General features: G+C 41.1%; 1 protein-coding gene across 1 annotated transcript; it reads left to right on the top strand.

Moving 5' to 3' along the window:
• Window positions 1-3257: 3257 nt before the first annotated feature.
• Window positions 3258-23689, top strand: rorb (RAR-related orphan receptor B). The gene is made up of 10 exons (XM_044367520.1): window positions 3258-4399; window positions 19500-19585; window positions 19732-19873; window positions 20215-20646; window positions 21173-21294; window positions 21748-21880; window positions 22070-22177; window positions 22399-22509; window positions 22787-22899; window positions 23136-23689. Exons 1-10 carry the CDS (start codon window positions 4393-4395, stop codon window positions 23298-23300), a joined length of 1419 nt encoding a protein of 472 aa, XP_044223455.1. The 5' UTR covers window positions 3258-4392; the 3' UTR covers window positions 23301-23689.
• The last annotated feature ends 2879 nt before the right edge of the window (window positions 23690-26568 follow it).

Genomic DNA, 26568 nt, shown 5'->3' with positions numbered 1-26568 from the left:
AGACACGTGCACAGACACACAAACACACCGACAAAGTCACAAACTCATGTGCTTATACTCGCGCACACACACACACACACACACACACATATATAGTTTCACAGTGAAAAATCACCTGCTTGTTTCAGGGGAAAATAAGAGGCAGTGTAGAACATGTCGTCAGATTGGAGAGGGAGATTCCTCAGAGACCTGTGGCCTAATTTCTTATTTTCAAGAGGAAACTTATCTAATTATATATAAGTTAACTTCCTAGTGGTCGATTCAAGGGCAGTACTGACTGGTATGAATGAGCAGTCTTAAAAGAAACAGGGCTGCCACATTCAGCTCTCTTCAGGCTTGTTGTTTTCTCTCTCGTCTTACAAAACACAATCATATCTCTCCACTGGTGTCCTCTTCACACACAATAGTAGCCTGACCATCATGTTTTGTATGTGGATGTGTGTGTGCATGTGTGTGTGTGTGTGAAAAGGTATACTTCGAAACTCCCAATAATCAGGGGACTTTATTGTGGTTGGGCCTTTTTTTCATTGTGTTTGAACTGCACTCATATTGTGTTTACATTGCATTACATCCAAACTCAAAGATGAACACAACCAAATTCTCTAACATGCAATAATTTGTCATGGAATATAACATTTGATTTTTTTTTTAAATTACAAAAATACACTAAGAAGTACTTGTGTCCTGGCATTTACCCTTGTAACATGTAGATTAATTCAGCAAGGTGATTTAAACCTCAATCATACTGTCTGCTCTATAGGGGGTAACTAGTAGTGAAAGTACGAATCACTTTAATATCATTTGGCTGCAGGTGGTAGGACAGAAAAACCATATTTGGAGCATATTTAACCATAAAAGTTAAGGGATCACCAAAGTCATTCATTTTATCCTGAGGGGAACATGAATGTCTGTAATTGCATGGCAATCCATCCAATAGTGTTTGAGACATTTCATGAAAAAACACAAAGGTGGCACCATAGTGGCACCAAAGGAAAGATCAGTGGATCACCAAAGTCAGTAGGTTTCACCCCCTGCGGACTATTAATGTTGGTTTAAAATTTCATGGCAATCCATTCAATAGTTGTTGAGATATTTCAGTCTGGGCCGAACTGGTGGACTGACTGACCAACAGACCGACACTGCAATCCATAGAGCCATGACGCTAGCATTGCTAAAACAGAGGGAAGACAGAAAAAAAGAAACTGCATGCACATATAAAAAGAATAATGACAGACATGATAGACAACAGATAATCAGCCGAGCATTTAGTGTAGACTTGATGAGCTTCAAGGCAGGGGGACTGTCAGCCAGACAGGTAGACAGAAAAACAGACAGACGGAGATGCAGGCAGCCAATAGAAACAGACAGTGGAACATAAAGGCAGAAGGACCTGAGATCCCATCTCTGTGCAGAGTGCTGCTCTCTCCCTCTCCAAGTTCAGCCCTTAGGCATGGCCCGGTCTGCTTCTCCTGCTCCCTTCCTCCCTCTTTACCACCATATGGACAGAGCTTCCTACACTCCAGTATATCTCATCAAATACAAACACAAATCAAATTTCCATCCTCGCTCAGCAGACGACGCACATATTTGGTCATGTTTTAAGTCTGTTCTCTGCTATATCTGTGGCTTTGGGAGAACAGTGAATAGTTGGCAATGATGGGTAATCCTTCTTAATGGAGTCCCCAGCCCTCAGATGGATTGAAGTCCACGCAGCACACGGATCATATAAGGAGACATTTTATTGCTTTGACAAAATGGGATAGAACCTTTATTGTATTTTGAAGAGCTAACTACCCCCCTCTTCTTCATCTCACCCCCCTCCCTGTCTGTCTTTCACTGTCTCTTCTTTTCTGTTTCTCTTTCTTCTGTCTGCCTGTCTTCAAGAGAGTTTCATCCTGACCAGTCTGGGATTTTATCACGCTTGCTTTGGTCATTACATCACAATTATGGAGCTGTTGGTACAGGAGAAATAAAAGATGAAAAAAAAGGAAGAGTGGAAAAAAGCGACAGATAAAATGTAGGTCAGTGGAGATGTGCTCGGGGCAGTTTCTCTCTCTGTTTCTGTGTGTGTGTGTGTGTCTCTCTCTCCCTCCTTGGGCCACAGCTAAAGAGGCTAAGAGACCGGGGGTGAAAGTGCCTCTCAACCACACCTGCCTCTCTCCTACCTCGCTCAGACTGACAGAAGCTCCGACAGTGTTATCTCCTAGAAAACCACTCTAATGACAGACGCTGAACGCTGGCCGTGACGCTAACCATGTGTGACAGGAATGTCTCTTTTCAGCACTGAGAGGACAAACATTCATTTCTGCACATTCATGACATGATCAGTTTTTACATTTTGTGGATATTTCACAGAGCATATTACCAGAGGTCGTCAGGAGTCGGTCCAGGGTCAAGGATGACCTGGTGGGGTTTCCTGTTTGGATCAGTCAGTCAGGGTTCATCCATATAGTCACCACAGTGTGCAGAATTTTTTAAATCTGCTGCTACACTGTAATTATCAAATAAAAACATAATAAAATGTTTGAAGGCTTGAAAATTCTAACAAAAAAGGCTAAAAAAACACAATGTTGTCTCTCTTGGGCTGCATTGTTAGTTGATAAACCACTGTTGGTTCATGCACTGCACACCAAACTATAGCAAACCAAACTAGGAACACTGTCATATTTAAAGATATATCTAAAATAAGCTTTTAAAATTCATTATAAAAAAACAATTATCAATCTTCATGATTTGAACTTATGAGTACAGTATAGGTTGAAGTTTTGATCATACATGCAGCCTACACTGGGTCATTCATTGTACAGTATAGTGGTCTAACATGAACCTGCTCTTTCATTTTCCAGGTCAGTATTTCAGCGTTTCTCAGAGGAAGGAGAGAGGGACCCCACCCTGAAAGTCATCCTGAAGACACCTGAGACATGTCGTGTCATCTGAGCTGCTCTTCTTTCTGTGACATAAGATCTATTAACCTCTATAGGACAAATGTTGAGTTTTTATGATTGTTTTAAATGACTCATGTTGCTGTAAAGAGGATAATCAATTATTGTGGTGACAAAGTATCCAGTTTTATAATTCAGGCATATATTTACTGTATGGTTCATAGTTTTCATGTTAAAACTGACCATGTTACAACACAGACATGCTGTACTTACATGCTGTAAAGTATTACACCAAGTAAATATCACTTTTAATAGTATTTTAATGACATTTTGACAAGTAGTAAAATACATGCATCTTTAATGCTCTGATATATAATTTAAAAATCTATTTTTCCAATTTTACTATTTTTTACTTGTATTATAGAGTCTGTGGTGCTCAACAGTGACTTTTCATCTCCGGTGCTTTATCATCGTTTGTCAGTATCACTCTGAAGTCTTTACGGTTAGTAGTTGTGCTCTTTCATCAGCATTTTGAAACATTTTTACAATTTATCATCAGTTTTTCACTTAAGCATGAGAACCACCTCATGCACACTGAATAAAATCACCTGAACTCATAAAAACAAGTACATTCCTGTTTTAAAAGTCTTTTCTCTCTGAAACTAATCAACGTCTCTTATCTATTTCACTTCTATTCACTGATGTTTGGCTTAAATAAATTGATTCAAGTTTCATTTTCTCATTAATGTTATCATTTTTGCCTTTTTTTTTTTTTTTAGAAAAAAAACCCATATTGCCACATGATTCTAGGAAATGTCTTTAAAATATTGGGACCAAAGAGGGATGAATGATCTCTTCATACTAGGCAGAATGTTAGATTTGAATATATTCCTGGAAATGACAGCAGATTAAAGATGGACTTTTTTTTCTTGTGCATGAATGAAAATAGTCTAAATTGCAAGGGGTTGATTAAATGTGGAAGGTGACATTAAAAAACTTTGTGCTGTCTGTGTACTATAGCAGCAGAGTGCGCTCAGGCTGTGTGTGAGTGTGAGTGTGTATGTAGGCTCCAGGCTGGAGGCTGAGCAGGAGAGAGTGGGAGGAGCGGAAAGTGCTCCAGTCCAATCCGGGCCGCCGGGTAAAGCCTCTCCTATACGCTCTTCCCTCCCTCAGCCCAGTCAGAAAACAGTGAAACCCTCCCATAGAGGTGAGAGCGCAGATGTCATGAGAAAAGCGACCACACGACCAGAGCGCAACGACCGACGCACCGACCGACCTCAGCCCGCCTCCCTGCGCCCAGGTCTGGGATGCTTTTAGCGCAGAGACGCCTCCACTCAGGGCAGCCAGTGGACGTCGACGCAGATCATCAACACTCTTTTCGTTGTTGTTATTTTTAACCGAGGATCTTGCCCCAGCGACGCCCCCCCTTTTTTAAGTGTTTATGTTTGTTTCTTCATGACTGCTGCTTTGGGAAGCGAGCCTCAGCACCAGCTCCAGCAACGCCAACACCATGCGAGGTAAGACCATCCCACTGCTCCCAACACCGCCGCACTTTCCCCAAGCTTCATCCCGCTAAACACACACACACACATGCAGACACACACAGCACGCCAGATTTTATCCCAGATTTGGCCTTGAAAGTTTATTCTGGGAGATTTCTTTTTAGCTGCAAAGCTGTTTTTGTCACTTTACCACCGCCGGACTGAAGGCTTATGGTTGGATTTTTTGCTGCCTTATTTGCCACCTTAAACTATAGGATAAATATATGAAAAGTTTATTTTGATCTCTCTGCGTGTGTGTGTGTGTGTGTGTGTGTGTTTTGAGTCTGAGTGTGCTTGTGTGTGTATGTGGAATAGGGCCTACAGTAGCCTACAGTTCTGCAAATTCATGCGTAAAGCCACTGGAGTCAGTGAAATTAAAAGTGGCGCATGATATTTTGATTAAGGCTTTAACCATTTGAGCGTCACTCCACAAGCCAATTTAAATTGCAGATAGGCTGTCACCAGATGAGATGGTGTGCAAAAATAAAACTTTATCAATATTGTTTTGGGTTTTGGGAGATAAAACTTTATTGAATGTTTCAGGGCTACTTTTCACGCGCTCTACTAACCCATTTCCTTCACGCTCTGCACCGCGCCGGCGATGTTGAAATTCAACGTCAATGTCGTCCTGAGCACACAAACACACACACACACACACACACACACACATGCACAGACACACACACACACATACACTCACAGAGGTTAACATAGCTCATTCCACTCTCACTAAGCCTTTCCTTGCAGTTATGTGTAAATTCAATTTAAGTCTAATTTATGCGTTTTTTTCGTTTGTCATGAATTATTATTTGCAGCTTATAAGTGGAACATTAATGTTTAAATATGTGCACTTTAATTATTACCAGCTTCGTGTTTTTGCTTTTGTTTTATTTACTGTTCTTGACGTTGTGCAATTACCGCTGACGCAACATGGATGATCTTGAACTCCAATTTATAAATGAATCTGTTTTAAACCGGGTGAACCTCCGCTGTCCCTGTTTGACATTTGAAACGACCAAACTAATTCACAAGGATGTCTGAATGTTAGTTGCACGTTGGAAGAAAAAGAGAGAAGAAACTGCAAGAAAATGTCCCACATGTAATATCCAGACAGACACAAACCATTTAAATGCGCAGCACTATAAATTTGTGTTAAATGAATAATATAAAATCAATATGCAGCTTGCATTTAAAAATAAATAAGACACACATTCACTGACTTTTCAAACCGGACTGTGGCCATGTTGTATGTTGTGTTTAGTCGATGTTTAGTTTTATAGAAGAGATATTGAGTTCTGATTATGTCTAAACATAAATGATTGTTCATTATTATAATTTAGCAAACTCTGTTATTGACCTGATTTATTCATTATAAGGATATATAATAATAATCGTATCCAGCAATTCTGTTTTGATGGGTTAGTGACTTAATTTTCATCAAATTCATACATGAAATACATATTCTGACATGTGGCTATCTATCTATCTATCTATCTATCTATCTATCTATCTATCTATCTATCTATCTATCTGTCTGTCTGTCTGTATGTCTGTTTTTCTGTAATGTTTTTGTATTTGAATGTCATATAAAGCTTTCTGCTACCTCAGCTTCAGGCCATCAAACCTTGGGCAAGAAAAAACATGAGAAGGCCAAACTCCCCCCCACCTCTCTCTCTCTCTCTCTCTCCCTCTCTCTCTCTATGTTATACCATGGCAAACTCTTCTGTCATGCACCTTGTATTTTATCCACATTTTAATGGGCCTCGCGACCACTCTCGTGCATGGGAGGCTTTGGGGGGTATCCAGAAAGCTCCAGCTTCCACTTTGTAGCCGGGGTTGGCAGAAGAGGCCCCTGAAGCGTCTCTCTCACCCCTCTTTCTCCATGTCTCTCTCTCTCTTTCTCCCTCTCTCCATCTTCCTCTCTCCCTCTGCACGCCCCAAAGGGTTTTGTCAGATAGAATTAAATCAGTGTGGGCCGCGCGGCCCCCACTCTCAACCTGTGTGTGTATGTGTGTGTGTGTGTGTGTGTGCACGGAGTCTCGGCTGCCCTTACATAGAAATGTGCTCACAACCACAAGGTTATAAAAAATAGAGGCCCCTCATGAGCTGTGGTAATTATCATTTAACAATAGCCACAACTCCTGAAGCCCTGACCGAAGATGATGTCACCCCATCAGCCGGCTAGGAAAAGCCAGAGAAATAACTGACAGAATAATATCATCAGGTCCTTTTCTGCATCTCAGAAAATGGAGCATTGTGTTGTTGCTTTTTTTCCAATATGGCTGTGAAGGATGTTGTAAACAGGATAATTATTTCTGTATTTTCAACAGTAACATGATGATACATTGCCATGAATAGTGTTCTTCAAAAAACCCAACAAAGAAGTTACATAATAAAATAAATCTTTGTAGTGGTAAAAAGTTTTAGCGACGGCAAATTTTTTACTGTCAGTAAATAGCCCGTCAAAATAAACAGCCACAAATGGGCAAAACAGAACAAAAATATTACAAAATTATGACATGGCATGAATCTAGTTTGATAATTTACTTCAGTTGATCAATAATATTAATCACGGCAACTGAATGTCATAAATGAGTCTGAAAAAAATCTACTTTGCGAACAGAAAACGAAGTTTAGGCATCAAAACATTATCCCCCTCCCACCAAATGTTGCATTTAGTCCTAATCAATATGAGCTCAATGCTTCTACTGAGATGATGACAACCAAATGTGTTAACACACCAACAAACACATGCATCCATATCACCACAAACATAAGGCAGATATGTATTTTGTATGTCAATAGTTTCCTATTTTCACAGGGACCCTTATACTAGTCCCCATTAGCCTGTATGCTTTGTATTACTAGTAAGCCGAAGAGCTTTTACACCACATAGATGTAGCCAGCTCAGACAGGTCAAAGAGTTCAGAGATGGAGGGAGGAAGAGAGGAGGAGGAGGGAGCTCACAGCGCCATTTGATCTCCTCGGTTAGCGATATGTGTCAATCACAATTTCCCACACTCCTTCACCATGGGAAAGGATAGGATGACAGAGAGGGAGAGCAACAAACTAGTAAGGTGATGACAAGCTGTGTCAAAAGAGCTACTGACAAAATAAGCCTGGAATCCGAGGCGATGGTGACAACCACTCGTGTTGAAAACTTTATTTACCTACAGTAGTCTATATACTCCCTTGCCTGTGCTCACACACAAACGCTGAGAGCTTTACTGACAACACACACACACACACACACACACACACGCAGAAACAGCTCCAATACTACGCATGACGGCCTCATGCCAATAGAATTAGTCCCATCCTGCTTTGCTTTGGAGGCTTGTGTGAGCATTGATTTGTCCGATTCTAAAGCATCCCGGGATCAATTTTTTGTCAAAGCCAACGGAAGCAGTCTGTTTAGGTACGTAGCTAAATCTATGGCACATAATTTAGATGGCATTACTTTAACTATAACGTTAAAAGTCAGTCACCTTTCAGAAAGAGCTCTACAGGCAGCAGTTCTAACTGTTTTTAACTTCATTTATTATCAGTATGTCTTGCTGTTGTAATGCTTGATCCAAAATGTATTTTTTTGTATTAATTTTATATTAAAGATGTATAAAGTGTTACATTTTTGTCCAAATAGATGATGAAAAACATGAAAAGGGAGTCTCTACAGTATATTGCATAACCAAAAGTTGGCTAAAAGCACCAACAATGAACAACTACACCAGAATATGAACTGACATACTTCATACTGAGTAATGAAGGAGCCTAACTGGGAGCCAGTAGCACCATCCTCAGTCAGAAACAGCAGGTTAGCTCTCAGCTTTTGTCACCAAATCACCCTTTTCCATTGTAACCATAGCATTAGTTTTTGCTCACAATAGCGGGCACCTTGCCCCAGTGAATCTGTGGTTTGCAGCGTTATAAGGGCATGTGTTGTTGGTCTTGGTGTTGTTGATTGTGTTGTTTATTGTGTGTTTGTGCTGACTAATGGCCCAGTGTTATGTAAGAAGAGAGGAGAGATTACCCCAAGCCCATGCAGGCCACACTGTTAATCCCTCAACACAGCCCTACTGACTGACTGAGGTACCGCTAGAGTGGTGTTGCAACACACACACACACACACACACACACACACACACACACACACACACACACACACACACAAGCTTACATTCAGGACTCACTTCCCACAGTCTGTACACCTGTCTGACAGATACCCGCAGTCTTCTCTTCACCCCGTGTGTCTGCCTGACCTTTTTTAAAGGCGTCTAACTAAAAACATCCCGCCATGCTGTGTGTGTGTGTGTGTGTGTGTGTGTGTGTGTGTGTGTGTGTGGCCTGGATGGCGGTCCTGTGGTCGCACTGAGCCGCTATCATAGCCCGTGTTTGTTTAGCATGTGCTCAGCGTGCTCTCCATGTTGGTTTTATCCCTCTGCGGCTGTCTGGGGGAGTCGAAGCGAACAGTTTTTTTCCTCAGTCAATTCTCTCTCTCTTTCTCTTTTTTAATCTTTATACACACAAAGCGTGGGCTATACGGCACGCTTCGGTTTGTGTCTCCACTTTATCTTAGCCGGGAGGGATTTCAGCCTGAACCACTCCTAAATTCTAAATCTGCCTTGAAGTCATAGAGTCCTCTGACAGCTCCTTCTGTTTTGTCAGTTTTACTCATCCATGAAGGCAGCATGTCTCAATGGAGGTACAATGATATTCAATATTCACATTTTCCTCCGATTTACATTGAAGTAAAAACCGGGGGAAGAGGCTGACTGCGCTCATTAAACACAGAATCTAACATATGAACAGAGATAGCAAAAAAAAAAAATAATACAACGCTCATATCCAGACCTACAGATGCTTCACATGCACAGGCACAGATGCAGATTTTTGTGGAGAGAGATGTTAAGTGCAGTGTTTGATAGTCCAAAGTCAGAGATCATGTTCACCTGCTCTTGTCAACTCTGGTTTCAAGAGCACTTGTCAAGTAGAAGAGCTGCTATTGAATTAATGCAGGAGATAATAGCAGTTTGGACAGTTAATCAGATTCTATCAGAAGCAAAACAAAACAAAAACATGATAGGACATTTATTTATATTAGGTTTTTATTTCTAAGAATATTGTTTTCTCCTTCATTTCGGTTGCTTTAGGAGCGAGATCATTTCCTTTTCTGGACTTTTTTTTTGTATCTATTTGAGGGTGGAGAACTGATTTGAGAATCTGCGAGGTGAATAAATGGCAAATTCAAGTTAAAGTGGAGTGGTTAAGAGAAGGAGATAAACAGAAAAAGGAGAGAGGGAAGAATGTGAGTGAAAGAATGAGTGAGTGAGATAAGAAAAGAGAGCAAGTAAAGGAGAGACTTAAGAGTTATATAATAGTGCAATCGTGCATGTGTGTGAACGAGTGCTTGAGCAGAGAGACTGTGTGCCTATGTGCAAAAGTAAGGGAGAACAGAAAAGAGGATAAAACAGTAAATTGCGGTGACACATCTGTACACACACACACACACACACACACACACACACACACACACACACACACAGTAGGAGATCACACAACTATCCTGTCTTCAGATTACACTCGCATACTGTAGCTGCCCTTAGAAATGAATAACGCCGGGCCCCGTAATAGTAGTATCCAAAGTCCATACTCGCAAACCACCAAGTAGACTTTAGCTAACACTCAAAGCAGATTAGTCCATATACTGTAGGTGTGTGTCGGTGTAATATTCCAGCCTCTACTTTATACTAATACATAGTGAAAATCATGCATCTGCAAATTTGAATTATCTAAAAAACAAACAAACACTGTCACTTAAAAGTAGGCTGTAACTCGTCTTGCAGCATTTGTCTTAAAATACATGTACAAAACAGATACTTCATGTATATCAGCTACATGACATCTGAGAGCATGTTGCTAAATGCTTTTTCTCTGTGATGGTGTTCAGTGTTGGCAGGTGCATAGCACGTACTAGCAACAATAAGCCTATAATATGACTTAGCCTTCTGCATCTTTTCTTAATGACAAAGATTAGCCTGTTTTAGTACTTGTAATCCCATTGAAGAGACTCTTATTAGGTCTATGTTTCTTTCTCTCCACACCCCTCTCTCTCTTTCACTCTGTGTCCAAACTTGAGTTACCTCTTTAAACCCGTGAGTGTGTGCTGACTCGTGTGTGTCGTAAAGCGGCGGCTGTTGACATGAGGTCTCCTGTCACTCACAAAGAGAATGCAATTATGAAACCAAGGCGTCTGCTGCTTTTGCTGTCTCGACTCAGATTTAATGTTCATAACGCATTCTGTTAAATCATTCCACTAGAGAGAGAGAGAGAGAGAGAGAGAGAGAGAGAGAGAGAGCAGGTGAAGAGCAGAGCTGGCTGGGCTGAGCCGAGCTGTATGGTAGTCTTTGTGATCAATTTGCCTCTGTGAGAGATGCCCCTGGGGCCACTTTGGGGAGAACCTTGTTAGGCTGAGTTAAATTGTTGCCCGAGGCGAGCTATTAGCGGCCATCCCTGGGAGAGGACACACACATATACTCACTCACATGCATGCATGCTCACACACTCGCTTAAACAGACAGACACAAATACATTTGAACCGTTTGAAACGTACATCAGCTCGAACGGGAACACGTTCATATGTTTGCGTTCACTCTCGAGCAGGCGCCTTCGTTCACTCAAAGTAATACATAAACCCACAACCAGTGGTGGAAGAACTCAAGTAGTAGTACCATAGTGTAAAAATACTCCATTACAATTAAAGGACGGGTGTATCACTGTAACATTTACTTCTGAAAGAGTAAGAAATTAGCATTACAACATAAAGACTTTGTTTTGCTTGCTTAAATGGCTGGCAGTAAGGTAAGTTACAAGCAGTTATTTGGCTGTAACATGCAAAATTATCAGTTAAAAAAAAGTAAGTAAGTAAAAGTACAGAAGTATTATCAGCAAAATGTACTTCAGGTCAAAAATAAAGTCACTCATTATGCAGACTGGCCCCTGTCAGACGTATATAATATATATATTATATAATTGGAAAATTATTAATTGGCACTAATTTTAACTGTTTTATATACTGTTGGGAAGTTTAATCTTTTGTTTTGTGTATAAAATGTTTATCTTCAAAGTAACCTTTACTAGTAACTGTAGCTTTCATATAAATGTAGTGGAGTCGATAGAAATAATAATGAAATAATAGTCAAGTACAAAACTTGACTGAAATGTAGTAGAGTAGAAGTATAAGTAGCACAAAGTGGAACTACTTTAGTAAAGTACCTCAAAATTGCACATAAGTAAAGGACTTGAGTAAATGTACTTAGTTTCTTTCCATCGCTCCCCAAAACTGCACTTTTCACGCCTGCACACACAAATCTATCCAGACATGTACTGTTTATCATAAATAATTTCAGCAACTTCCCATCAGATTTAAAGGCAATCAGTGTTTTGTTAGTGAGTTTGAAACAAGCGTTCGCACAGAAGCTGTTTCCATCCCTCTCTCAGTGATTTAATTCTGCCAGCTATTCACACTAAGTGCTGCTCTCTTCATTAATGCTTTAAAGTCCATTCAGCCTCACTTATGTTGATGTTCCTGTTTCCTGATTTTATCTGACTGGCCAGCGACTATCACTATTAAGGATGTGACTCTTAACAAAACTGAGGGCAAATTTCTCCACACCTTATGTAAGAACTGAAAGCAATTTTCTGTCTCTCCATGGATGTCCCTCTCTTTCTATTTCTCTCTCTACTCTCTTTATGCCTCACTGGGGTAGCCACCTTTCCTCTCCCTTCCCCCTCAAAGACACACACACACACACGCACACACACAAACACACACTGTCATCTACAATTAAGCTCAAGTGAAACACCATAGGAGGAGGAGCGTAAGGTTAAGGGAGGATGTGGACATGGCCGACGCCAACAAAACGTTATTTTCTCACCTCGGGAAGGAAACAACAGGATCTCAGAGTGTATGTGTGTATGTAAACATATTCTTCTGTGCATCGATGTCCTTCACCCAAACAAAATATGAACGTCACAGTGTGTGTTTTAACAGCTGAGAGTGCACACATGCATCTCTGTTAACGTGAGAGTAAAGGCATGACAGTGGGAAAGAGACGTATAAGAGAGAGCTGTGTGTGTGTGTGTGTGTCTGTTTGTTTCAGCACTTCAGTGTGTGTGTGCATTCTCATGGCTGATTTCAGGATGGTAATGACCAGATGCAGACCTCTCACACTTGGGCTCTTTCCTTCCACTCTGATGCACTCTCTCAGTCCTTAAAGAAAGGTCAAAGGCCGTCAGGGTCCTACAGGTCACCCAGGGGGTTTGAGTGTGAGTGTATGCCTGTGTGTACGTGTGTGTGTACAGTGACCATGAGAGGCAGATCTGAGGAGGCAGATGGGCAGACTCTATGTGTGTGTGTGTGTGTGTGTGTGTGTGTGTGTATATGTGTTCAGGCAGGGTTTGGGTTTACCCTGTGGATTTTTTCCCACGCCTCCTTCTCCTCTTATCCATCTGAGGACACATGCTGCACTGGGTGGGAGACTGTGTGTGTGTGTGTGTGTGTGTGTGTGTGTCAGGGGGAGAGGGGGCAAGGCATAGAAATCATACTGTAAAGTCTGCTTTTTCAAAAAGCAGTTTGCAGTAATGTATGCATTCAAGCATGTCTGAACGTGTCGCATGTGTGTGTGTGTGTGTGCCTGTGCATGTGAATCGATGCACTGGATGACAGCCAGCGGCCCCCTTCTGTTCCCTCTCCATGGTGTCCAATCATGCCGCAGCACAATATTCTATGAGCAAACCGCAGCTGATCCCAGACCTGCTATGTGAGCAATTACCCAGAGTGCTTTGGGGCCGCATGGCAAGCTGGACAAGCTCATGCCCTCTGACATACAGCATGGGGGGAGGGCAAGATAGACTGTTTTTCTGACTGTTTGTATGTGTGTGTGTGTGTGTGTGTCAGAGAGAGGACAGTAGCGTTGGTAAAGTGTGGGAGGGGGGTCGATGATGATAGACTGATGGGAAAAGCAGAGGTTGGGGGTAGTAACATGTATGCTCATGCAGCAACAGTGTGACTATCTATATTACAGAGTGGACAAAGACATGCTTGGCGGTGAGGGATGGAGATGGGGGAGGGGAGATAGGCCCGCTGTATGGCATTATGATTATTACTATTACACACAGCACAGCAGACTGTACAAACAAACAAAGACACAACCGGAACAGGACTGTATCATGTTATATTTCTGAGGAGGGGTCATATTAGTATGTCAGTGTCATGTTTAGCGATAAGATCAGACGTGGACGTTTTAGTCAGGGATGATAACCGCTGGCTTTCAGTCCATTATTGCTGTTTAAGCTGCTACTAAATTCACAGAAGAAAAGCAACTGATTGGACAGCGGTGACAATATCAATCAGAACATTTCAAACAAAGTATAAGAATTTTTAAGCAGCAAATCCAATGTAATGCACATACATTTAGGCCAGATATCAAATCTCAATATTGTTTTGTGCAAACTAAATTTGTCAGGTAGCGAAAGTTGGCATCGAATGCAACATCAGAATATTAGTATTGTCAGATATTAACTGTTTTAAATGATAGTTTTTACCATTTTAGACTGAATTTTATAAAGGAAATGTTTGCATATGGCTGCTTATGATTAGTTAACATTTAACATGTGAGAAGTTTGGCCTCTTTTGTTAAATGAAAAAAGGGATTTGTAAAAAAAAAACATTTATATTCCTCAAATTAAGGTATTGAAAAAAATTGGTATTGGTACAGTATTGGCACTAGAATTAAAAAATTGCAAACCTTATACAGTTCTAGATGCACAGCGGTCAGTTGTAGTGATGACAATGGGAACTACGGTAAAGAGAAGTGAAGAAGACGTACAGTATAGAAGGTAGATAAAAGTGACTGAAATGCACTTTATTTATTTTAAGGAGAGCAGATAGTCCACCACTCTTCAATGTGTTTTTTAGATGTTTCAGACAGTACAAACAGAAAGGAAACAGAGAAAAGTAAGACAGCACATAGCACAAGTCCGTTTGAATCCATATGCAGTGGCAACGTTTCATTGATTTTAATGGGACAGTATGATGTGAAAACATGACAGGAGACACAGGGGAGATAACCCAAGCAGCACCGCTGTACGCTATTCCCAGCTGTGTGTGTTAATCCACCCAGCTATCACATCACCAAAAGTTTTCTCAGTGTTTTTCATCATTGGCAGGGGGAAGAAGAAAAAAAAAAAAACTCTTGTTCCTCTGCTAAAGCTCTATGAGACAAGGAAGACAGAGTTACGCTGAGAGATGGAAATAGATCATGAAATACAGAAACTGAAATGATTTCTGAGTCACACAGCCACTTACAGCGCGGAGGAACACTCAGAGACAAATGAAAAAGTCTGAAGTGGAGTGAATGGCGAACAGTGATAGCATAATTCACAGTGTATAGACATCTAAGACCGGCGCCAGCGTTGTTCAAATTTAACAAGGAGGGTGGGGGGTAAAGTGCTGATCTCCTTCATTTTCCCAGAAGATATCTAGTTAACCGAGAAGAAGCTATGCATATTTTTAATGAAGTGGAGATACCACCCACATCCATCCCCAACAAATCAACCCATGGGAATACAGTAGGAGTTGTGTTTGCATTTCTGAAGTGCCTTACATTGGCAAAAGTTATGATAGAAAGTGATTTCAAATGTTCCATAAGCTGTGACTCTACAGCACCAACCTCAACTGTAGCCATGTTATTGTTACTGCATGATATTTTCTGTCAGTGTATGTGTGTGTGTGTGTGTGTTGCTTTGGGTCTTTTCTTTCTGTTGTAGATCAATCCTGCAGGCTGAATAAATGAAACATGCATGTCCAGTCTGCCTCTTTTGGAAACACACATACATCGGCGGCACACAGAAGCACACACATAGAAACTAAACATGTATAGCAACACCTAGTGGACTTAATTTGCTGTTACATTATCAGTATATGGAAACTGCCCTTTGAAACAGTCATGTCACTGTGTGTGTGTGTGTGTGTGCGCATGTTTGTTCCTACTCCTAAAGGTACTCATAACCCTGAGTGTGAGCTACTTATATGCTTTAGATGAAGTATTGCTAAGATATCGGTGCTAGGCTGCTGCTTTTTTTTTTCTGCAGTGCAATGTAGATAATTAGGACTCTATTTAGAGAGAGGGCCAGCCCAGGAAATACACAGGAGATCCTCACTTCATTAAAAATCAATTATCATAACACACGTGCCAGCGCAATACAGCCCTCATGGCCACAACCAGCCACACACACGTGCACGTGTGCAAACGCTCACTGTAGAGCGCACTACAACAGCTATCTTCGCCTTGTTCTTCCTGAGATCTATCTATCTTTTTCTCTCTCATGAGATTGTGTGCGGGCCTGATCCTCCTCTTAGCTGAGGAATCGCCAGCGTTGCACTCCCGCTCTTACATAACAACCTCAGGATAACGCTCACTCTCCCGCTGGCTAAGGACGCTGTCAGTCACTCAGCTCGGACTGGGTCACCTCAGGTTGGAGAGAAGTCCCGCCCACCTCTGTGAAAGGCATGTAGCTAGGAGCAAAATAGTCTCCCAATAAAAGAGAAATTACTTTTTTTTTTTTCCTAAGGTTTTATTTGGAAATGGATGCCTATCAAGAGAGATTAGGGGAATATCTGCATCTGCTCTGAAGTTTTACTCTATTTTAGAAATTCACTTTCACCGAAGCTTTTAAACTATAAGTTTGCTTCTGCAATGTAAAACCATGAAATTAAATACCCAAAATGCATCATCATACGTCCTAACTTCGAAAAACAATAAGAACACAGATTCCTCTATACACCCAGCACATAAAACGTCTTAATTCTACCATAATCCACCACTGCCGCTGAAATGTAACAAGGCAGCTGCAAATGTGTATTGTTGACTGGATGAGGTAGTGGGAGTCCTTTGGTACACAAAGCCTTCGCTGGTGAGAGAGCACGACAGGACAAACAGCGATGATACACCGATGACATCACTTCCTTTAAGAGTGTGACAGCCTAGCACATCATCGCTGTGACAGCCAGACGAGAGTGCAGAGAGTGGGTGGTCACCCTGGCAACGGCAATGCTGTCATGACTGTCTCCCTATATCCTACCTGACAGTCCCCGCTGGCAATGAGCATACACACACACACACTCAACAATGCACACACCCACACACACACACACACATTCACACACACACACACACACACATAGACATGTACACATACGTAAATTTCTTTATTTTTGAAACACTCGCTCAAACCCTCTCTGAAACACAAACGCACACTAAAACAATGCACATGCCCACACGCCCATGCTCCTTTGGGCATAATTATGCGATACAAAGAAGAGTACAATCTCCCATGGGGTAAAAAGAAATGCTGAGAAGATACACTGTAATCACTGGAGAGAAACAGTAAACACTCACTCCTCTGAGGTAGAAAAACTGCAAAGAACCTTTTCTAAAAATCTACAGAAATAATAAGTATGTATATCCACATCACAGAGGCAAGTGTGGGCTGAACATAAAGTACGTGATAAACAGTTACAACAGCAAAAAGTAAGAGGATTGCGAAGAGCAAAGAATGAAACAGATAAGACTCATTGCTGATGCACTGTTGTCCTGTCTTCTGTTTACTGCTCATATGGGGTCTGTTGATAACAGCCGCGTCCCGGCCACAACTGACCTGTTTTACAGACTATAAATAGCATGTTGCAGACCACGTTCATTGACAGCTCTGTGTACTGTATGTGTTGTCTGTGTGTGTCGTCCCAGTCCAGTACTCTGCTCTGACCCAGTTTGGAGCTAGTTGGGTAGGAATCGGTGGAAATGGGTCATGTCTTGAGCTGCACCAGAAGTCGCAGCGTGAGCTATGCTACCTTTAGCGTGCAGTCAAAGAGTGTGTGTCATAACGGCACCCCAACCATAGGTCATTCATTCACAGACAATCAACTGTGATGGGACACAATGATCTATTGTTGGGTTTGAGGGACTATATGTAAATTATCACATGACAAGAGACAAATAAAGGGATCATTCACATCTTGAACGACAACCATAAAGATAACGCTGCATGAAATCATAGGCATAGTCACACAGTACATAGTCCAACTGCATAGACTGGTAGTGAGGTTATAGTCTGTAGACATTTTCATGCCTCCTGTTGGCCACTAGGAGGCAAATAGGCAAGTGAATTAATGAAAGGAAGAACAAATGAATGGCTATGTGAGGGAGTTACTTTGTGGCTCCATAAAATTCATTGCTTCTGTAACAGTTCCATCATTATATCTATATTCTCACTTCTCCTCTCCAGTATGGATAACTTGTGCTGTCCAGCAGTGTCTCTGAAAAAGGTTTACGTCATGTCTATGTAATGAGAATACAGCACAGCTCACATGAATCAGCTGGCATTGGCAGACCAGCTGCGAGTATCTGTGTGTGTTATAGCAGATATTTAAAGATATTTCTAGCATGAAGCAGTTAAACTCCCCAAGGTGCAGGTAGGGTATTCAGTGTATGGATAGCAGTCACTGTCTGTACCTGCTGCTTACACAGACAGAACTGTCTCCATTGATCCTCATATGGGATTATCCAATTATATATACTGCACACTCATTCCTCCAAAGACATTGAGTTTAGGAACATATATGTATATATATATATATATATATATATATATATATATATATATATATATACTGTATATACATATACACGCTTATAGATAACTCATATTATCTGCACATACTTATACAGTTGCACAAATGCACAAGAAATAACCAGATTCAAATACACTTCAGTGTGCACACACATACACTCAAGAAATATTCAGACATGCATACAGGAACACACACGCAAACATAACTCAGGCCCGAGCGCTCTCTGCAAATACACAACTATGAAGCACAAACTGCAGTTGCACAGTGCAAGTCATATATAGTTTGTTAGGGGGATCAATTAGGCAAAATTCATGCAAATGTGTAATAAACAACTGATAAACTTCTATTTTCCATTCAGGATGTTGACTTTGTCTATTGACGAACTTCTTGGAAAGTTAATAAAACTTGCAGAACTTCCTACATGTGGGACTATGCAAGGAGATTAATGTTGAATGGCTATTTCAGCTGTGGCTAAGCCACTGCTCAGCAGAACCAGCTCGTCGGGAAATAATTTAGGATTAGATAGGCGGTCTAATCTCTTTATGGAGTGTGCCGTCTCAGCAGACATACCTGCCTACCTCTACATCGATCCCATATCTCTTATCAGGAACTGCGGCTTTCTCTTTTCATACACTATGGATAATATGTTCAAAGACACCAGCGACAGGTGCTTCTGTGTGTTACACTGAAATAGTTTCTGTTGCTCATATTCTGTGCCTTTGGTTGTGACTCTTCATGGAGCTGCCTATACACAGTGAGTAACATTTTGAAGTGAATGCAAAGTAGTTAAATTAGTAAATTTGTGGATTAACAAAAAAGCATCACTTGGAAAGGTTGCAGTGTATGTGTGTGTGTGTGTGTGTGAGAGAGAGAGAGAGAGAAAGTGCGAGTCAAAGAGAAAGTGTGGTCCTTCAGTGATATAACCTGTTTTCTCATTATGGGCAACCTTTCGAACCTGCAGGGGTCTCTCCTTCAGGAACCCCCACACACACAATTAATGCTGTCTTGTCACTTATGTGTATATGTGTGTGCACGTATGCAGTCCTCGACGTCCCAGTCATTAGAAAAACTCCTACAAAGACATACTGAATGTCCAGATGTCACGGTGCCCTTGTGAAGTTGTTCTCTTAAATCGCACACATACCGTGCGTGCGCACACACACACACACTGTAACCTCAATCAGGTCCTACAGCCAACCAGGTTACGTGCTGTTTTTTTTAACCTCAAATTAGCCCACCAACTGAGATCTAAAAATCAGTTAAAGTGAGGTGACTGAATCAGGGGTTCTACACTGGAAAACAAAAGTTTGTGTCCTGTCGAATGTGTTTTCCTTCACCTCACTTTTGTAACACACATTTTTTTCTTTCCTCTGTTTTTGCTTGCAGCCCAAATCGAAGTTATACCATGCAAAATCTGCGGAGACAAATCATCAGGTATCCACTATGGAGTCATAACATGCGAGGGATGTAAGGTGAGACTTCATAAATTGTTTCATCTTAATCTAATATGAACGCTTGTTTGGTTTGTTTTTGCTCAGAAATTGTGCACTCATGCACATTCTGTGCTCTACAGATACCTGTAAGTCTGTATTCACGCTCTCTGTTGACGTGTAACCAGGGTTTCTTCAGACGGAGTCAGCAGAACAATGCATCCTACTCCTGCCCCCGCCAGAGGAACTGCCTCATCGACAGAACAAACCGCAACCGCTGCCAACACTGCCGCCTGCAGAAATGTCTCGCCCTAGGAATGTCCAGAGATGGTGAGGCCCAGAATATCAATACCTACTGTATATCTATATCTGTAAAGAGAAATGATCATCATGTTTTATCATGTTTGGTGCATGATTGTACACACAGATACATGCAGATCCTATAAGTATGCATAACTGTACATATGGGAGAGCTATAGGATCACATGCACTGTTTTTCTGACTTCAAAATGCTGATTTTTATACTAAAGCTTTGTGGAATATTCTCCAAAAAGAAGATTTTAAATGCTTAATGATACTACTTTTAACTGCTTTATGCTACATGGAGGAGCTAAAGGACGATGGTAATTTTATGTTGTTTTAAAAATGTTGTCTCTCCATTATTTTGCCAGCGGTAAAGTTTGGCCGCATGTCCAAGAAGCAGCGTGACAGTCTGTATGCAGAGGTCCAGAAGCACCAGGCGCGACTGCAGGAGCAGCGGCAGCAGCAGACAGGTGAAGCAGAAGCTCTAGCACGTGTTTACTCATCCAGCTTAACCAACGGACTGTCCACCCTTAACCATGAGATTGGGGGCACCTACGCCAATGGTCACGTCATTGAGCTGCCCAAGGGTGGCCATGGTAACGGAGCTGGGGTCCCAGGAGGATACTACGGGATGGATTCCACCCAGCCGTCTCCAGACCAGTCGGGTTTAGACATGTCGGGCATGAAGCACATTAAGCAGGAGCCAGTGTATGACTTGACGCCAGTACCCAACCTGTTCAGCTACGGAGGCTACCAGGACAGTCAGCTGGGACCCAGTAACGTCAGCATGGGAGAGCTGGGTAAAGACCGCATCACATTTTGTTCCATTTGAAAGACAGAGGCAGAATACTGGTTCATCATTCAAAATCTGCATAAAACAACAGTTATCCACAAAGTTGTCCTGGTAGAAAGTGTGAGTCAGAGTGCTAATCTGAGTGCAGAACAGATCAGACAGGCTTACACAGCTAGCTGACAAGGTGTCATATTACTGTATGTACAGCTCAGGCTGTTAGCACAATTTACAATTAAGAACTTAACACAAATCCGAGGAAATGTCAACTTAAGCAGTACATGCGTTGCAAAGAAAAAAACCCTTAAGTTGCTTTTTTCTCTTTTTCAAAATAGTTTTTAACACATAGGAACCATAGTATCTACAGTATTATGTGCAGAACACATGTACCTTTTTTGGTACACTGCAGCCCTGCTTGATGTACATTTACACATACCAAACACCACTGTATCAAATATATAAATGAAGTAATAAATGCATGAACATACTGTATGACAAGGAACAAATGAATAAAAACAAACAATCCCCTCCTCCAGACCGTATTGCTCAGAATATCATCAAGTCCCACCTGGAGACATGTCAGTACACAACAGAGGAGCTGCAGCAGCTAGCCTGGCAGACACACTCCTATGAAGAGGTCAAGATGTACCAGAGCAAGGTGAGATTCATGTTGTGACACCATCCTCATGTGTTAGATGTGAAAACATTAGATTTTAGATGTCCTGTGTAGTTTTCAGCTACTCCTGCTGTATTCATTATTACTTACATTATACTTCTGTGTTTAGTACATTATTGGCCATTAACGTGCAATGCTCTGAGATGATTTTTAATCAGGACTTGTACAATGAGAAATGATGGAACAGACAAATGCAATTTGTGGACATACTTGGGAATGAGAAAATGGCTCTCTCACCAGTGGAAATTAAAATTCAGTTCACCTTATCCCTTCCCCACCCTCTCTTAAACACAGGCAGTTGTAGTCATAGCAATAACAATTGTAGAATACATTTATGAGAGAAGAACAGCAAGATATTTCATTTCATTTAGTCACATGAATACACAGATGCAGCGTAAGCGCATATGACCCTAAACTGAATGTGTTTGGTTCCAGCCCCGGGACGTGCTGTGGCAGCAGTGTGCCATTCAGATCACCCATGCAATCCAGTACGTGGTGGAGTTCGCCAAGCGCATCTCAGGGTTCATGGAACTGTGCCAGAATGACCAGATCCTCCTGCTCAAGTCAGGTGAGTCAAATGGACTGTGAATCCAGGGTGACCAGGGCCTGCCTGTCTGTCTTGACACAGGTCAGACAATGTAGCTCAGGGAAGAAAAAGTTATGTGGCTTCATATTCTTCTGTTTGCCTGTTTCTCAATATATCAGCCTCAAAATCACTTGTCAGGCTCAAACCAATCTCTCTCCATGGTTCCTCCAGGTTGTTTGGAGGTAGTCTTGGTAAGGATGTGCAGGGCATTCAACCCTCTCAACAACACTGTGCTCTTTGAAGGGAAGTACGGAGGCATGCAGATGTTCAAAGCTCTAGGTAAGACATTACTACCTATGCATTTCATCTTGGTATAAATTAGGAAAAAAGGCCAATCGAAATTGAAAGAAAAGGGGGAAAAATGCAAAAACTCAAATGAAAAAATCCTCTACCCTGTGAGGTATTTTTGCTCCTCTGTGCATACATGACCAGAATAAGTATAATGAAAATCTCTCTTTTTTTTCTGCCCTTCCCTGTCCTCTTCTCTGTTTCCCTCCAAGGTTGTGATGACTTAGTGAGTGCAGTGTTTGACTTTGCCAAGAGTTTGTGTTCACTGCAGCTGACAGAGGAGGAGATCGCTCTGTTCTCGGCAGCTGTACTAATTTCCACAGGTCGGTGAACATCCCCTAATTTTACTATAATAAAAGAAGCAATGCTTGCACTTAGTAGTAAGCAAAACAAGATAGTCACTCTGTTTACATTTGTCTGTTTTACGCAGCCTCATCATCAGTGTTAATTTAGCTCTGGCAATATCAAAATCAACACAGTGCAAGTAATTAAGTCCATGCACATCAGAGCCTCTGAGCCACAGCTCTCCAATCAACATATGTCAACTCAAAACTGTTAGCATTCAAAAATAAACACTTCTCTTTTATTTTTCCTTCTCAGATCGGCCGTGGCTAATGGAGCCCCGGAAAGTCCAGAAGCTCCAGGAGAAGATCTACTTTGCTCTGCAGCACATTATGCAGAAGAACCACATGGACGAAGATGCATTGGCTAAGGTAGGCCAAGGCTTTGTAGTGAGATGAGTCATGCCAAGGCAGCCTCTGAGGCACTGTCCTCTTACATGAATCCTTAGACAAGTCAAACGCAGACAGCAGCTTCTGGTTTCAAGGAGAGGTTGAGAAATGAAATATCAGAAGCTCAACTCTTCAAAAACATCTAATATTTTCCTTCTCTGTTCATCAGTCTAAATTTCTTTGTCCTTGACTGTTTTTTTTCCCCTCTCGTCTGGCAGCTGATCAGCCGTATCCCAACGTTGTCAGCCCTGTGTACGCTCCACACCGAGGAGCTTCAGGCCTTCCAGCAGCTCCACCCAGAAACAGTCAACGTCCTCTTCCCTCCGCTCTACAAAGAACTCTTCAACCCCGACCCCAACTCTGCCATGGCCATGCCCAAGTGACTGCCTGTGGTCCCACTGCAACAAACAGAGTCAGTGGAGGACCAAGAAAATAAGACAACCGCAGCGTCTGACAAGATGACAGTGGTGGTGTCTACTATGTCATCGTCATGGCAACCACATACTCCAGAGCTCCCCCAACCTCATTTCAGGCTGGGGGGTGAGGAGTCATCTGCCAGAAACTTACAGTTACCGCCAACAATACTAGGAATGTCCAGCACTTATCCCATCCTGTTCACCGATACAGTCTGAAGAATGTATATATAAATGAAACGCGCCCCCAAGCCACAACCTGAGCGGGGCTTCCTCCTGTCTCCTGAACTGAACTGACTGACCAGAAATGTACAGACTTTAAAAAAAAAAAATCTAGGAACAATTTTAAGCTGTCAATCTTAAAAAAAAAATGGGTAAGTTAATTTGTTTTAACTTTGAAAAAATCTTTTTGTTTGTTTGTTTTTTTTTTTTTTCACATGATGAAATTGTGAAGTTGAAGAAGCTGGATGGGGGAGGGAACTGTGGATTTAGTGAAGCTATTGTAGATATTCTTCTAGTGCAGAGCGGATTCCAGTATTACTTCTTGTTCTGTTAAAATAAGTTAGTCCTAATTTAAATATACAGCAGTCCACTGCGGCTGACTATACCTTGTCTATGTGTTTTTATTTTATTTGATAGTTTCTTGTGTACAGAATTTGTAAAGTTGAGACTTGTAAAAGAATATTGGGTAAAACCGGGAGTCGATTCGGGTTTGTTGATAATATAGAAGCCTTGTCTGGATTTTGTTCATATGTAAAGAAGGTATTGCATCCTTCTGATGAGAACTTATAGAAATGTAAAGAGATCATATGAAGGATTTTAAAAGAAAATAATGGCTACTACTTTTCAAGGTGAAGATGTATACATAAATATTCTATTTTGCAAGAAAAAGAATTGGGCAGATTTGCCGTCCTATTAATCATTTTTTTGTCGCTGCAATAATGATGTCCAATAAAAGCTGGACTGCTTTCGAACAATCAACCAGAAACAACAATCAGAAACTAGGACCTCACAATAAACCCAACCTCTTCCCAAATTCCCTTCACCCAGCCCCTTATTCCTTATGTATTAGGGCCTTGACATTTCGGCAGACATAAGTGGATCAAGTGGATGGAAATTCCACCAAAAAGATGACAACTGAAAACAAACTTGAATTTAACTTACAACTTTCCAATCTTCAAAGACCTGTATGAGTGCTGTATGCCCTCATCCCTCACATCACTATTTGCACAATCCAGTCCATGGATGTCAATCACTCTGGGCTGTGAATATGAAGGACCCTTTTTCTCTAGAGAGCAATAACTTTCACACTGCCTTTCTGATCTTAACCCTCTCCTTTCCTATTTTCAGCTGTTCAGAACAGGGTAGCAATTTTAACTAGAATGCACTATAATTGACTCTTGATCTCTGTTAATCATCTCTACAGATGGCACTCATTCCGCCACAGACTCTGCAGTGTTTCTAATGTGACACGATATGATCTGGGGTTAGGACATACACAGAGCACTGATTTCCAGATGTGAAGAAAAAAAAAAAAGATCTTTAACAACGTGTAAAAACTGCAATATTACATTAACAATTCATACAGGAAAACTGTGATAGACAATCACTTTTTTGTTTTTTGTTAGTCATTACATATTTATTAGTATTACAGAGAGAATTTTGTGATGTTTTTCCTACCTTTATGTTATGTTGATTAGCATTTGGCCACTGTGTAAAATCATACTGCTTTTACTGGGCATTCATTTCATCTGAGCATGTCGGATTCTGCTTATTACGGTATCACTGTCTTTTGTGGTGAGGCAACATTGTGAAAGGATGCACAGGTCTTAACAGTTTTATGCATTTCTACATTCAGCCACTGGGTGCTCTGTATGCATTATTTTTGTAAAGAGATCTATGATTTGAGTTTTGACAAATCTTAAAGTACATCTGAAGAGCTTCCTTTAAAAATGAGCTATTTACCAAAATAACACTTTACACACTAGAAAAAATACAACATTAATCAGCTTGTTACCTTAATACTTGTTTGACAAAATGTCAGTTTTACTGAGTGGATTTGGTGTTGGCCCAATATACTGGACAATGACCACAACATTAAATAGACATGAGCATGTGTGGTCTTACAGTTTACCGGAGAGGGACATCACTAAGACGTTTACCTCAGATTTAATTACTATGATTATATTAGTGAACTCCTGTTATTTATGCACAAAAACTGAAGACATCTGTAACATTTTCTGATCTGAATGCAAATGCACATTACACGGTGGCCAAATCTTCAACTTCCCTTATGCATGGACACGGACTAGTTATGCATTCATTAACATTAAAAACACTTTTCAGTTTACATTTTCATCCTAACGTTTTCTCCATGTGGTGAACAAAACTATGTTGACAGCACAGGAATGAGCATCAAATCAAATTAGTGCTCTGCTCTACATCCAAGTCTGTTCACTGCTGCCTCTCAGCGATCAATTCACAGGTTCCTTCAAAGCCCAAGATCCTTGTTTCGACCCCTGACCCTACCCCAGATCAGAGGCCAGTGACTCTTTAAGACAATCACTTGCTCATTAAGGCTTGATGCACTACACAGCATCTCTCAGGGAGCAGCTCTTTTTCTGACTTTGCATTTAATATTTTTGCAAATTTACAAAAATGTAATTATAAAAGAATTACTTTTTGAGATAAAAACGGCATACGCCGCCAACGTATGCTGGCAATGGAATCTGCCCAGACAAGGCTTTGATAAGTGTGTGTCTGTGTGTATGTATGTGTGTATAGAGCATGAATTCACTGTCCAAATCTCTTTAGTGCCCAGACTATATGACAAGCATTATTACGTAGCACAAGAACAAAAAATATATATATACTCTATATCAGTGTGCTCTTGTCACCACTGTACACTCATGTTTACTACTTATTTTGCTGCTTTTGGGACAGTGCGGGAAGTCCACTAGTAAGCTGTGAATCAAGCGCCATCACAACACCCCTGGGACAGTGAATTCCAACTCTGAAAATGAAGTTTTTGTGTGTGATGTTTTTTATTTTCCCTTGTTAGACTGTGAAACAGAGGGGTGGGATGGGGTTGTGAGAGGGGATGTGCTGGCAAGAACGAGTGGCAACGCAACACTGTAAGTAAGATACTGTAGCAATAAGAACTGGAGGCATTTACTACTGTCATGTTTGCATTGTAAGATTATTTTTTATTTTATTACTATTTACTATTATTATTGTT

The sequence above is a fragment of the Thunnus albacares genome, chromosome 2 (assembly GCF_914725855.1).
Source record: "Thunnus albacares chromosome 2, fThuAlb1.1, whole genome shotgun sequence".
Taxonomy (NCBI): Eukaryota; Metazoa; Chordata; class Actinopteri; order Scombriformes; family Scombridae; genus Thunnus; species Thunnus albacares.
Note: the sequence above shows the minus strand (reverse complement) of the source record. Positions and strands in the feature narration are given on the sequence as shown.

Coding starts and splice junctions, on each gene's coding strand:
- rorb (XM_044367520.1), top strand. Junction 21,295..21,747: donor TCAAGATGTACCAGAGCAAG/GTGAGATTCATG, acceptor GTTTGGTTCCAG/CCCCGGGACGTGCTGTGGCA. Junction 21,881..22,069: donor GATCCTCCTGCTCAAGTCAG/GTGAGTCAAATG, acceptor TGGTTCCTCCAG/GTTGTTTGGAGGTAGTCTTG.